Source organism: Moschus berezovskii, chromosome 24 (genome assembly GCF_049115385.1).
Source record: "Moschus berezovskii isolate FMDL1 chromosome 24, NW_MosBer_1.0, whole genome shotgun sequence".
Lineage (NCBI taxonomy): Eukaryota > Metazoa > Chordata > Mammalia > Artiodactyla > Moschidae > Moschus > Moschus berezovskii.
Window position 1 is genome coordinate 10,522,114 of NC_142483.1, and position 13,831 is coordinate 10,535,944.

The 13,831-nt window shown below is 49.9% G+C and overlaps 1 protein-coding gene across 4 annotated transcripts; it reads left to right on the forward strand.

The window, feature by feature from the left end:
- Window positions 1-1,099: 1,099 nt before the first annotated feature.
- LSMEM2 (leucine rich single-pass membrane protein 2) lies at window positions 1,100-13,684 on the forward strand. 4 transcript variants are annotated; one of them, XM_055413883.2, is made up of 4 exons: window positions 1,105-10,472; window positions 12,573-12,674; window positions 12,777-12,962; window positions 13,065-13,684. In XM_055413883.2, the coding sequence occupies exons 1-4, from the start codon at window positions 10,451-10,453 to the stop codon at window positions 13,196-13,198; spliced, it is 444 nt and encodes a 147-aa protein (XP_055269858.1). In that variant the 5' UTR covers window positions 1,105-10,450; the 3' UTR covers window positions 13,199-13,684. The 4 variants fall into 4 exon arrangements, with proteins under 4 accessions (XP_088687923.1, XP_088687922.1, XP_055269857.1 ...); XM_088831797.1 differs by having other exon boundaries at window positions 1,100-10,472; window positions 12,439-12,674; window positions 12,777-13,684; XM_088831796.1 differs by having other exon boundaries at window positions 1,100-10,472; window positions 12,468-12,674; window positions 12,777-13,684.
- Window positions 13,685-13,831: the final 147 nt, after the last annotated feature.

A 13,831-nucleotide genomic window follows, 5' to 3' on the forward strand; every position in this document is an offset into this window, starting at 1 on the left:
TGGTTGTGTGTGGGATTTGTTTCTGCAATACCCACCCCAGGACATTGCCTGAGGGCAGCTGTCAATTAGCAGCGGCCCAGGCCTTGTGAATTTGAAGCTCCAGGAAGCAGGTTTTAGAAAAGGCAGAGGAACCAGAGATCAAATTGCCAACATCCGCTGGATCATGGAGAAAGCAAGAGAGTTCCAGAAAAACATCTATTTCTGCTTCATTGACTATGCCAAAGCCTTTGACTGTGTGGATCACAATAAACTGTGGAACATTCTGAAAGACATGGGAATACCAGACCACCTGACCTGCCTCTTGAGAAACCTGTATGCAGGTCAGGAAGCAACAGTTAGAACTGGACATGGAACAACAGACTGGTTCCAAATAGGGAAAGGAGTACGTCAAGGTTGTATATTGTCACCCTGCTTATTTAACTTATATGCAGAGTACATCATGAGGAACGCTGGGCTGGAAGAAGCACAAGCTGGAATCAAGATTGCCGGGAGAAATATCAATAACCTCAGATATGCAGATGACACCACCCTTCTGGCAGAAAGTGAAGAGGAACTGAAAAGCCTCTTGATGAAAGTGAAAGAGGAGAGTGAAAAGGTTGGCTTGAAGCTCAACATTCAGAAAACAAAGATCATGGCATCTGGTCCCATCACTTCATGGGAAATAGATGGGGAAACAGTGTCAGACTTTATTTTTTTGGGCTCCAAAATCACTGTGGATGCTGATTGCAGCCATGAAATTAAAAGAATCTTACTCCTTGGAAGGAAAGTTATGACCAACCTAGATAGCATATTAAAAAGCAGAGACATTACTTTGCCAACCAAGGTCCGTCTAGTCAAGGCTATGGTTTTTCCAGTGGTCATCTATGGATGTGAGAGTTGGACTGTGAAGAAAACTGATTGCCGAAGAATTGATGCTTTTGAACTGTGGTGCTGGAGAAGACTCTTGAGAGTCCCTTGGACTGCAAGGAGATCCAACCAGTCCATTCTAAAGGAGATCAGTCCTGGGTGTTCATTGGAAGGACTGATGCTAAAGCTAAAACTCCAATACTTTGGCCACCTCATGCGAAGAGTTGACTCACTGGAAAAGACTCTGATGCTGGGAGGGATTGGGGGCGGGAGGAGACGGGGACGACAGAGAATGAGATGGCTGGATGGCATCACCGACTCGATGGACATGAGTTTGAGTGAACTCCGGGAGTTGGTGATGGACAGGGAGGCCTGGCGTGCTGTGGTTCATGGGGTCGCGAAGAGTCTGACACGACTGAGCGACTGAACTGAGGAAGCAGTAGTGATCCAGTTGTAGTTACAGGAAATGTCCATAAGGCGGCAGCACTTTCTCGTGCCCACCTGTGGTTCCTCAGGCAACCAGCCTTAGGGAAAGTTGGCTTGCAGGGCTGTGAATTGGAGTGGAATGTGCCTGAGCAAACACCCAAGGGTTTGTGTCTCACTACTTCTTTCCCCTAAAGCCTCACACCCCCTCCCCTCCAGACCAATCCCAACCAGGACCACAGCACCACATTGAAGAAGGCTTGAGCAGGGAACCCCAGCACCAGGAGACGCGGAGATGAGGTTACTTTACCAGGGTCCTAAAGGCCACAGGGACCAGCCACCACTGTCTGGGTACACTGGGGACTCTGGTTAGGGCTAGAGCAAACCAGACACTCTAGGTCTAAGAGGGGTCTCAACTAAGAGGACCCTACTTAGCTGTCTTGACCCCAGCCCAGTCCAACCATGGAATTCAAACCTGCTCAGGCTCCAGGGACGTGATGGCAGCCCAAGACAGGGGAGTGGGAGGGAAGAAACTAGGCATTTCTTTTCTTTATTTTCATTTCATGCCGATGGTATGTTGGAGTATAGTCGATTTGTAATGTTGTACTTGTTTCAGGGTACAGCTGCCTGATTCAGCTATGACATTGTAAGTACAGCATATCTATTCATTATAGGCTTCTTTTGAAATAGCTGTTATTGCAGAAGGTTGAGCAAAGTTCCAGGTACTGAACATCAGCTCTTTGTGGGCTATGTATTGGAGATTCAGATTTATGTGTATAGGGAAGGAAGGAAGAAAGGAGGAAGATAACCTCATGAATTATCCATTACAGATATGGATTTCTGTGTATATATATATTACTCCCGATCTCCTAATTCGTCACTGTCCCTTCACTTTTTCCCTTTGGAAACTGCGTATGAATCCTCAGAGTCTCTGTGTTGAAAATTAGTTCCTTTGTGTCTCTTTTTAAATTTTACCTAAAAGGGACATCATATGCTATTTTATTCCTCTGAGTGACTTTACTTGGTGTGTAAACATTCAAGGTCCATCACTGAGGCTCCAGGGCTATCATTTCAGTGCTAGTTTTTTGTGACTGAGTCATAGTCCATTGTATAAATGGACCGCACCTTCTTCAAGCTCTAATGTGTCCCAGGACATTTTACTGGTTCTGGGTCTAAGTTATTACAGGTAGTATGTTCTGAACCTTGGGGTATATGTATGCTTCTGAATGATGGTTTTCTCTGGATGCAGACCCAGCGGGGGGCATGTCAGATCCTAAGCTTAGCCTCTTTTGAAAGTTTTTTTTTTCTGGCAGTGAAGGCTGTCCCTCACAGGGGCTGTGGACAATGTACCTTCCAACTGACAGCGTAGAGGGTTCCGATCTCCAGGTTCTCTCCTGCATCCATTGTTCGTAGACGTGTGAGGATGGCCACTCCTGACTAGTAAGATTAGACTTCTCCAGTGAGTTTTCATTAGCAATGCCTCTGTAATTAGGGGCACTGAGCTGCTGCTTCTGTGGTGGTAGATTGTGGTTTTTTTTCCCCTCCTTAAAGTCTTTGAGGGAAAAACACATGTTGTAATTGGCTTCCTTAAAGTCAATTGTTTGGGGAATGTATTTTGGCAATAACTGCTCCAGGACATTTACTAAGGGAAGCTGTCATTAAAAGCCCTCCTAGCCTTGTGAATTAGAGGTGCCAGTGAGGAGCAGTGGTCAAAAATTGCAGTCATAGGCAGTGTCCACAGTCAGCAGCGCTATCTCAAACCCACCCTAGGCAGCCAGTTGTTGCTGTTTGGTCTCGCAGTCGTTTTGGACACTTTACAACCCCTTGAACTGCGGTGTGCCAGGTTCCCTGTCCTTCACTGTCTCCCGGAGCTTGCTCAAACTCATGTCCATCGGGTCAGTGGTGCCATTCAACCATCTTGACCTCTGTCGTCCCTTCTCTCCCTGCCCTCAATCTTTCCCAGCATCAGGGTCTTTTCCAATAAGTTGGCTCTTCGCATCAGGTGGCCAAAGTATTGGAGCTTTAGTATCTGTCCTTCCAATGAATATTCGGGGTTGATTTCCTTTAGGATTGATTGGTTGGATCTCCTTGCAGTCCAAGGGCCTCTCAAGAGTCTTCTCCAACATCACAGTTCAAAAGCGTCAGTTCTTTGGTGCTCAGTCTTCTTTATGGTCCAACTCTCGCATCCATATATGAATACTGGAAAAACCATATCTTTGACTATACAGAGCTTTGTTGTCAAAATGCTGTCTGCTTTTTAACACAATGGCAAGATTTGTCATAGCTTTTCTTCCAAGGAGCAAGCATGTTTTAATTTCATGACTGAAGTCACCGTCCGCAGTGCTTTTGGCTCAGGAAAATAAACTCTCTTGCTGTTTCCATTGTTTTCCCATGTATTTGCCATGAAGTGATGGGACCAGATGCCATGATATTTGTTTTTTGAATGTTGAGTTTTAAGCCAGCTTTTTCACTCTCCTTTCATCTTCATCCAGAGGCTCTTTAGTTTCTCTTTGCTTTCTGCCATAAGGGTAGTATCATCTGCATATCTGAGGTTATTGATATTTCTTTCTGGAATCTTGATTCCAGCTTGTGCTTCATCCAGCCCGGCATTTCACATGATGTACTCTCCATATAAGTTAAATAAGCATATATGTTAAAAAGTCTTTTCCCAATTAGGAACCAGTCTGTTGTTCCATGTCCAGTTCTAAGTGTTAACTCTTGACCTGCATACAGGCTTCCCAGGAGGCAGGTAAAGCGGTCTGGTGTTCCCCTCTCTCTAAGAGTTTCCCACAGTTTGTTGTGATTCATACAGTCAAAGGGTTTAGCGTAGTCAATGAAGCATAAATGTTTTTCTGGAATTCTCTTGCTTTCTCTATCATCCATAGGATGTTGGCAATTTGATCTCTGGTTCCTCTCCTTTCCTAAATCCAGCTTATACACCTGGAAGTTCTCAGTTTGCATACTGTTGAAGCCTAGCTTGGAGGAGTTTGAGCATGATCTTGTAAGCAAGTGAAATGAGTGCAGTTGTGCAGCAGTTTGAACATTCTTTGGCATTCCCCTTCTTTCAAATTGGAACGAATAGGGAAAGTCGGCTTGCTGGGCTGTGAATAAGAGAATTGTGCCTGAGTACGCACTGAAGGGCACTATCTCACTATTTCTTTCCCCTAAATTCACACGCGCACACCTCTGAAACAGTCCAACAGGGGCTGCAGTACCCTTCTGAAGGTGCTTAGAAATTCACATTCAGGAGGGAGGTTTAGGCAGGGAAACGCAGAACCAGAATAAATGGAGGCTGAGTGACTCTTTGCCCAAGACACCCAAGGCACTGGATGCCTTGATTAGACTCAGGGCTCTGGTCCCAGGTAGAGCAGAGTAGAGGTTTCAGATGGGGCCCAGGGCTGTGTCGACCTTACCCCAGGGAAGATATGGGTCCAGGGTCTGATCAGGCTGCAGGGATGCGATCTCACTCCAAGCTCAGAGACTGTGAGGGGAAAGGGTGCTCATTGTTCTTTCTCCCCTTCTGGAATGTCACATCACTAGTCTCTTGGAGGATAGTCATTTTGCAAGCTGTGTTGTCATCAGCGTTCAGCCGACTGTTTCAGGTATTAGGCATATGTGGAGTGTATCTATTCTCTTTTGACTGTTACTCCCATAGAGCTTATTGCAGAAGGTTGAGGAACGTGGTCGCCATCAGATCCCTGTGGTTTTTCTGTCCCAGATAGTTTTCTTCCTATGAAACAGGAAGGAAGGCACATATCCTTGTGGATTATCTTACAGGTATTACTGATTTCTTTATATAGGGTGAAGTGAAGTGAAGTGGCTCAGTCATTTCCGACTCTTTGTGACCCCATGGACTGTAGCCTACCAGGCTCCTCTCTCCTTGGGATTCTCCAGGCAAGAATACTGGAGTGGGTTGCCATTTCCTTCTCCAGGGGATCTTCCCCACCCAGGGATTGAAACCAGGTCTCTCGCAATCCAGGCAGACGCTTTAAGCTCTGAGCCACCAGGGAAGCCACAATTCTGTGTATGTGTGGATGGAGGTGGGAGAGGATAGTCCTGGTGGATTATTTTTACAGATACAGATTTCTGTGTCTCTCTGAGTCTCAACCTACTGATGAATTTGTGCCAGCACTTCAGTATTTTTCTTTTTTTAAACCTTTGTGGGTGTTTCAATTCTTAGAGTCTCTGTTTGGGTTGTGAAGTGCTTCCATTCTATCTTTCTTCCTTTTCCTTAGAAGGTATATCCTATGCTATTGTCTCCCTCTGGGGAGTTTCCCCTGGCCTGTGATCTATCCAGGTCCATCGCTGTAGCTCACAGCAGCATCATTTCATAATTCCCTTGGTGGGCTTTTTTGGCTCCATAATAGTCCGTTGTATACAGGTACCTCAAGTGGTTAATGGGTCAGTGAAGATTTTGGTTGCTCTGTGCTTGGCTTACATAGGCCCTCTTGCTCTGATCAATGGGGTGCATGTGCCTTTTGGAACAATGCTTTTGTCCGCATATACGCCCAGTTGTGACAACGTCAGATCTCAGGCGTAGCCTTTCTACTGATGTAGTCTGGCATTTGCTACCTGTCCATTACACTGGTTCTTGCCAGTGGACATTGTTGCAAATTGTATTGGGAGATTCCAGTTCCATCGGGATGTTTTCCCCACTTATGGTCTGCAGCAGTATGAGGATGGCCATTCTGAGTGCCAGGGTTTGCATTCTCGTCGCTGTTTTGATTGGCAGGCCTGTCATAGTTAGGGATGCTGAGCATCCTCTCTTAGGGTGCAGATTTTTGGATATTTGTCTTTTGTCTCCTCAAAGATTGTGAGGCTAAGTGACCTGTGCTAATTGGCCTCTTCAAAGTCCCTTGTGTTGGGAATTTGTCCCTTCAAAACCTGCCCCAGGACTTTTTGTGAGGGCAGCTGTGTCTAAGAGGCCCCTGGCCTTGTGAATTCGAGGTGCAAGTAAGGAGCGGTGGTCACGTGGCAATTACAGGAAGTGTCCACAAGATGGCAGCACTTTCTCATGCCCGCCTGTGGTTCCTCAGGCAAACAGAGCCTCAGGGCAAGTGGACTTGAAGAGTTGTCTCACTGCTTCTTTCCCCTAAAGCTTCACAGCCCCTCCCTTCTGGACCAGTCCAAACCAAGGCCGCAGAACGTTTCTGAAGGTGCTTCCTGATAGCTCAGCTGGTAAAGAATCCGCCTGCAATGCAGAAGACCTGGGTTTGATCCCTGAGTTGGGAAGATCCCTGCAGAAGGGGAAGGCTATCCACGCCAGTATTCTGGCCTGGAGAACTCCATGGACTGTATAGTCCATGGGGTCACAAAGAGTCAGACACGACTGAGTGACTTTCACTTTCACTTAGAAGCCCAGGAAGGAGCATTGGGGCGGGAACCCCCGCAGCAGGAGACAAGCAGAGAGGTTTCAAATGGGGCTCAGGACAGTGCACCCTACCTGGCTGTGTGGACCTTACCCCAGAGAAGACATGGGTCCCGGGTCTGATCAGGTTGCAGGGATGCGATCTCGCTCCAAGCTCAGAGACTTTGAGGGCAAAGAGTGCTCATTGCTCTTTCTCCCTTCTGGAATATCACACCAGTTGTGTCTTGGAGTATAATCCTTTAGCAAGCTGTGTTGTCGTCAGTGTTCAGCCGACTGTTTCAGGTATTAGGCATATGTGGAGTGTATCTATTATCTTTTGACTGCTACTCCCATGGACCTTATTGCAGAAGGTTTGGAACGTGGTTGCCATCAGGTTGCTGTGGTCTTCCATCTCAGACACAGTTTTCTGCATATGTGAACAAGGAAGGAAGAAGGAAATTTTTGGATCATTCTTTGCAGATAGAGGTTTCTGAGTATAGCGTTTAGGTCCAGAGTTCTATTTGTGGTTGGAGGCAGGATGGAGATAATCCTGTGGATCATTGTTTAGAGACACACATTTCTGTGTCTCTTTTTGGCCAAACCTCCTGTGGAATTCATCCTTGGTGCTTTTTCTTGTTTTGGAACCCTTTTTGTGTCTTTCAATTCTAAGTGTCTTGCTGCTACTGCTGCTAAGTCACTTCAGTCATGTCCAACTCTGTGTGACCCCATAGACGGAAGCCCACCAAGCTCCCCCTTTCCTGGGATTCTCCAGGCAAGAACACTGGAGTGGGTTGCCATTTCCTTCTCCAATGTGTGAAAGTGAAAAGTGTCTCTTATGGATCGTAAATTTCTTCCTTTGCATCTTTTTTCCTTTCCTTTAGAAGGGACATCCTATGCTATTGTTTCCCTCTGTCTAGCTTGCTTCCCTCAGTTTATTATTTGTTCAGGTCCATGCTTGTGGCTACCAGTGACTCATTTCATAATTTCAGTGGCGGTGTTTTTGGCTGAGAAATAGTCTGTGACATATATGGCCCTCATCTTGTCCTCTCCGGGGATGGTGTGGTGATCCTTGTGAGCACGTCCTTTAATTGGGGTGAAAATAGGGTCACCTCCGTGATTTAGGTGGGATTGGCCTGCCATATCCTTGTGGTCTGTGTGGTTGAGCGGCGCCTGCTTTTTCTCCCACACCGCGGATGTGACAGTGGGGTTTCCGGTCTTTCTGTGTCTCTGTGTCTGATTCGCAGTTTTCCCCGCGCGCCTGCACTTATTTTTAGTCCTTTATTGTTGCCCTGCCTTCTGCTGCTTTAGAAGAGGTTCGTTCTCGCTTGTTCTTGTCCGGCGGCCTTAGACCACTTCCTGGAAGTGTTGACATCTGTATCTTTTAAGGAGACAGTGGTGAGGATTAAAGGTGGGTCCACGTGACCGAGCGGAATCTAGGGCCTGAGCAGACACCAGTTTGAACTGAATGGAATCCATTTAGATGTGGGATTTTTTTCCCCAATAAACAGTATGATAGGATCCCCAGTTGGTGGAATCTGCAGATTCAGACCATGGGCCTGGGGGTGGGGGTGGGTGGACTTATACATGGATTTTCCAGTGCACAGCCTCGCAGTCTGTCACCTCTAGTCATTCAAGTGCCAGATACATATTCTGACTGATGCAATTCTTGGGCTAAATGCTATGGAAAAAATAAAATTGGGAAAATGTGGAAAAATCCGTGAGCAGAAGGCCTCACTGAGGGGGGTGATAATTGAGCTACATGAGAAGGAGCCAGTCATGGGGGCATCGAGGGAAGAGCAGTCCACATGGGGAGCAGCCTGCACCAGGGTCCTGATGTGGGAGCGAGCTGCAGTCTGAGGAGTATCAAGGAGACCCGTGTGATGGGGCGGGGTGATGGGAGGCGGGACGTGTAGAAAGTAGAGCCTACTGTCTAGCTTTGTCTCACTGGGGAAGGAAGGCCAGAGGGGTCCACAAGGGTGGGTTCTAAGCTGGAGCACTCGCTCCCCTTAAGGGCCAGAGGTTATGGGCATCCTCTCGTGACCTCGTGTGATCTGCATGCCCTTGTGGAGAGAGGAGGATCTGCGTTGGGCTTCGTGCTTCGGACGCGGTATTTTCCATTCTTGTGTGCACTGTGCCAGGTGGAAACCATCATTACTCCTGTTTTACAGATGACAAAACTGAGGTCTGAAAGGGGGCCCTCCTGTACCCAAAGCTGTAAACTTAGTAACTGTAAATGAAGTAATGACCTTCGACCGACCAGCAGGGGTACCTGTGTGTATTTGGGGGGTGTCTCTGTCCCCTTAGGGGGCCTCTCGGAGTCCTCAGGGCACTGGGATCTAGTAGTCCATCACCCCTGTGATGCCAGCAGATCGCACAGTGGCGGGTGCTTGTCCCACATCTGTCAGAAGAAGAGGTCTTCAGAGGCGGAGGGTGGAGATGTGGGGACATCGCTGGTGGTAAGGCTAAGGAGGTCTGCCTGGAGCCAGCACGCGAGATCCCACCCATGACAAGGTCATGAGGACAAGACCTGATAAGCAAGGCAGATCAGGACTTCAGGGATTTCAAAAAGCTGCCCCAGTGCTCACCTTAAAGATCATATCTGTCTTTCTGATGCTTATTTTTCTGACTGCTCCTAAATTTCTGTGACTCAGGCAGAAGGCCTTCCCCGACCTCTTTCCAAATGAAATCAACTTGTTTATGCCCTTGGCACTAATGCACGTGACTGCTCACAACACCTTAATCATAAATAGCATAAAGAACCTGATCACACAGAAGCCCTACTAGATAGAGCCCTTCGGGGGGTGAAGAAGCCCTATTAGAGAATAGAAAAAATATTATTCTAGAAGTTGTTACTGAATCCACGTTTGCTAACTGTGTTTTTGCTCTTGATGTAGAAATTATTGCTACTATAGTTAGAATTTAGAATAATAAGAGTTTAGCCCTAATGTAGAAATCATAAGACAACTGAGGCTTTTAACCAGGAATGCGAGGCAGAGGCTGCCTCACCGGAGCCGCAGAGTCTGTGTATAGTAACTAAAAAGAACTGACCATTGTGTTAAATTTCTAATATGCTTTAACCTGTTGAACTTTTACCTTATGAAATTATAACTTTTCTGTTTAGCACAAGGCAAGTGGAAAAATAAGAATAGCTTACAAAAAACAGCTTTGCATTCATCTAGCTTGTAAGAAAAGGTCATGAGATGTTAATAGGCCTCAAGGTCAAAAGATAATGTATTAATATCTACTATAAAAAAGACTCTAGTAATCAGAGAAGTATGTGGAAAGCATTCGGGATTTGTAAAGGGCAAACTGATGTAATGTTAAGCTGACTTTGCTCACTCTCCCCTTTAGAACTATACTAGTTGAGGGCATATAAACACTGATGTAAAAAAATAAAAGAGTCTTGATTCAGCACTCAACCAAGACTCGACTCGCTTTGTTTTCTTCCTTTTCTCACCGACCCCGCTCATCCTGAGGGTATCCCTGGACTCAACCGAAGCGGGGACTTCAGTAGAGGTCTGTCACGGACACCAGGGCCCTGCAGCCGTGAATGGCAGGGCTCCCAGGGGACGTGCGCTGCTGGAGGTGTGCTCTGGCCTGGGCTTCATCACCAGGTGGACAGTCTAGTCTGGTCCATGTAGGTCACTCCGCTCCTTCCCATGGCTGGGAGATGCCCCCTCTAAATATAGCCGCATGTGCTGAGCTCACGTCTATTTTCAGCCGAGGTTGGGAGGTGGCCAGGCCTTTGCCGGGCTCTCAGCGGAGCCACTGCCACCTCTGTCCGGTCCTGGTGCTGGGCACCCTCATCGGCCCCCCGCCTGCCCATCGCCCACCATGTCAGAGGAGACCCAGGAAGGTAGGAGATGATCGCTGGGCGGGGAGCGGGTAAGGCCCCAGTACTGTGACTCTGTGCGTGGAGAAACCTGGCCCCGGTCCCACTGACCTCACTTCCTTGACGCGTCATCAGGCCCCGTGTCCCCTACACGTGGAGGAAGGGCCTCCCCTGCCGGGAACGCCTCCTCACCTCATACCTGTCCACCCTGCAAAGGACAGCGGGAGGAATTAGGGGCAGCTCCCCAGCTGGGGCAGGGTCACCTGTAGGCCCAAGTGGGTGTGGGTAGTAGGTAGGCTGGTCAGGGAAGGTCTGCCTTCAGGGAGGACACAGGATTGGGCACAGTGGTGGCCTTGGGAAGCATTTGGGCACGTGGCCCAGGGACTGGGAGTGATTGGCTTCTGGCCTCCATGTGGGCCAGTGTGGCCCCAGCTGGCTAAAGGCTGGGGTCCTTTGGCCTGGCCAGACTGGCTTCGTTATAGACTTTGGTGGCCATTCTCCTAATTGCCCCACTTCAGGCAGGAGGTACGGAAGCTCAGCGGGGGTGCACAGGGACCCAGGCAGCTTCCCATATGATGCTGGCCAGCACGTGGGCCCAGCTGGTCAACTCCCCCCACCCCACCCACAGTTTCAATATTTTACACTGAATGGGAGGGGCCTGGCCCTGGGTGTGGGACTGTGCGCTTCCTTTTGAGGTCTGAAGGATGACATTTACTGTGTGTTTTTCGTGGTCACAAACAGAAGCTAAGTTCAATTTTTAGTGTGGAAAAAGCACAGCCAGGTGCACAGCAGGCATTTAATATGACCCCAACCCACTACCATCCAGTCAGCATCAGTTTTTGTTCTACATATTTTGAGCATCTCAAGGGCCAATTTGAAGCAAATGTGAAAGTCGAGGTAGTGTTCTAAAAGAGACCCAGAGAGTCCCATCACCCCTGGCTCTATCTGGAGATGTTCTCCCAATGCCCCCAAATTTGTTATCTAGCTTTCAGCTAGACTTCTGGAGGCTTTTTATATTTATTTATTATTTATTTTTTGGCTGACTTCTCTAGTTGCGGTGAGCAGGGGCTACTCTTTAGCGCAAAGGCTTCTCACTGGGGCAACTTCCCGTCGAGGAGCACAGGCTCTAGGCACTCGGGCTTTAGTACTTGTAGGACGTGGGCTCGGTAGTTGTGGCACACAGGCTTAGTTGCCCAGCAGCATGGGAAATCTTCCTGGATCAGGGATTGAACCCGTGTCTCCTGCACAGGCAGGTGGACTCTTATCCACTGCGCCACCAGGGAAGTCCTGGAGATCTCAGGGGGCCGAAATTTAAAGAGGATGAGGAGGAAGAGCCACCATCTCCTAACTTAGCAAATATGTATGTGAACACTTCCATATATAAAATTTTTTTTTCAGTGGAGATGTCTGATGGTGGCAATGTCATCCTGTTTTAGGGGCTCTGGACAACTATCCCCAGGGACAACCTGATGATAGCTAATTCTGGGAATCCATCCTTAGTAACTACCAGGAAACTGGGGGGAAAACTTTGTACACATCCTTTTCTAGGAGTTATTGAATTCAGAAGGGAACTGGAAACAACCTAAATGCCCAGGCAGCTTGGAAGGGGGGACCTCCCAGGCAAGTGCAGCAGTTAGATAACAAAGGCGGTCTTCTTGTGATACTGAGGAAGAGTCCCCAGAATCTAGCAGCATCAAGCTGAACATGTTCGAGCAGGCCAAGCAGAGGCCAGGAAGGAAGGGCACCACACTGGCTGCTTCTGTTCGGGACAGGAACAAGGTGCCAGGCACAGGGTGGGGAAAACTGGCAGCAGAGGCTGCAGCAGTGTGTCACGGGCTGGGGGTTTATTCCTCCAGTGATCTGGGATGAGCAGGCAGAGAGGAATGCCTGTCCCTGCGCTGCCTGGGAGGAAACAAAGCTAAGTCAGGTGCACTTCCTGCTCCTGTGGGTGAAACAGACCCATGTGGTTCTCCGGTCGTCTTGGCTGCAGATCACAGGTCATTTTTGAGTTGGTTTTAGGGGATTAGGAGTCCGAAGGCCCTTCTACCCTTGCTGCCACCCGACGCGCTCTGGAAGCGGGGGCCCTGACCCACGGGCTCAACCAGCCCCACGATGCCCCCGCAGACACCGCCGCGCTGATGAGGAGCAGGGCGCCGCTGGCTCCCAACCACGTGCAGGAGGTGCGGCTCCACCGGGTGGAGTCCATCAGCGACCTACACAATGGCGGTGAGACGCGGCAGGGGGATGGCGCTGCTGGTCTGAGCGCAGGGGGTGTGGAGGAACGCAGGCGCGCCTGCCCGCCCTCCTGACGCCCCGTTTGCCCTGCAGGTCCGCTGTGCCCCTACCTGGCCGAGGAGGGGCAGCCGTGGGGCGAGCTGCTGGGCGTCCTGCCGCCCTCACTGTGTGCCCAGGCCAGCTGCGGCCCGCTGCACAGCCGCGGGGCCTTCCTGCTGCTGCTGGCGCTGCTGGTGCTCACCTGCCTGGCGCTGGCCGTGCTGGCCGTCTACCTGAGTGGTAGGGGAGGGCGTCGGGAACCAGCAGAAGGGGGAGACCGAGGCCAGTGCGGGGCTGGGCTGGCAGGGTGTTGCAGAGTGGCTAATCCCCATCCCCCGGCAGTGCTGCAGAGCGAGTCCCTCCGCGTGCTGGCGCACACGCTACGGACCCAGGAGGAGGTGCTGCTCAAACTCCGGCTCGCCAGCCTCAGCCAGCTGCGGAGGCTCAACTCCAGCGAGGCCCGAGCACCCAGCTGAGATGCCGCTAGGACCTGGGGCCTGGGGGGTATGTGCCGGGGAATAAAGTGGCTGTTGGCAGCTTTCTCCTCTCCCACTGCTACTCCTCACGACTTCCTGGGTGCAGTTTTGGCATGAGACCTGATCTGACCCCACAGCTGCCTGCCTCTCTTGCCTTCTCGGCCGGGCCAGGCCTTCTGGGGCTGAGGCTCCGCCTGGTGTGGCCCAAGGTCAGAGGAAGGCACACCACCCTCCTGGCTCCTCTTGGGGCCTGGCAGCACCCACTGGCCTCCTCCAGATGGTGGGTCCAGAAGCCTAAAAATAGCCAGTCACCCAAACTCTGCCAGGCTTCCCAATGTGGGGTCCAGTCTCTGCTCTCAAAAGGCTGGGCTCCAAGGAGCGGGGAGGAGGCCCACGGCGGGGAGACTTTTGGAGGGCACAGGTAAGAAGATGGAGACGGGGAGGCCCAGCGGCGCCCAAACCTGGGTGGGAGGGAGGGCAGAAGAAACAGCCAGGGCCACAGAAGGCTGCTTAATTATGTTTAATTATCTCTAATCATCTTTAAAAACCAGCACAAAAATCCACTCCAGCAGCATCACCTCCCCACTGTGGTGCAGTGGCGTTTGTCCAGACACCGCCCCCCACAAGAAGTGA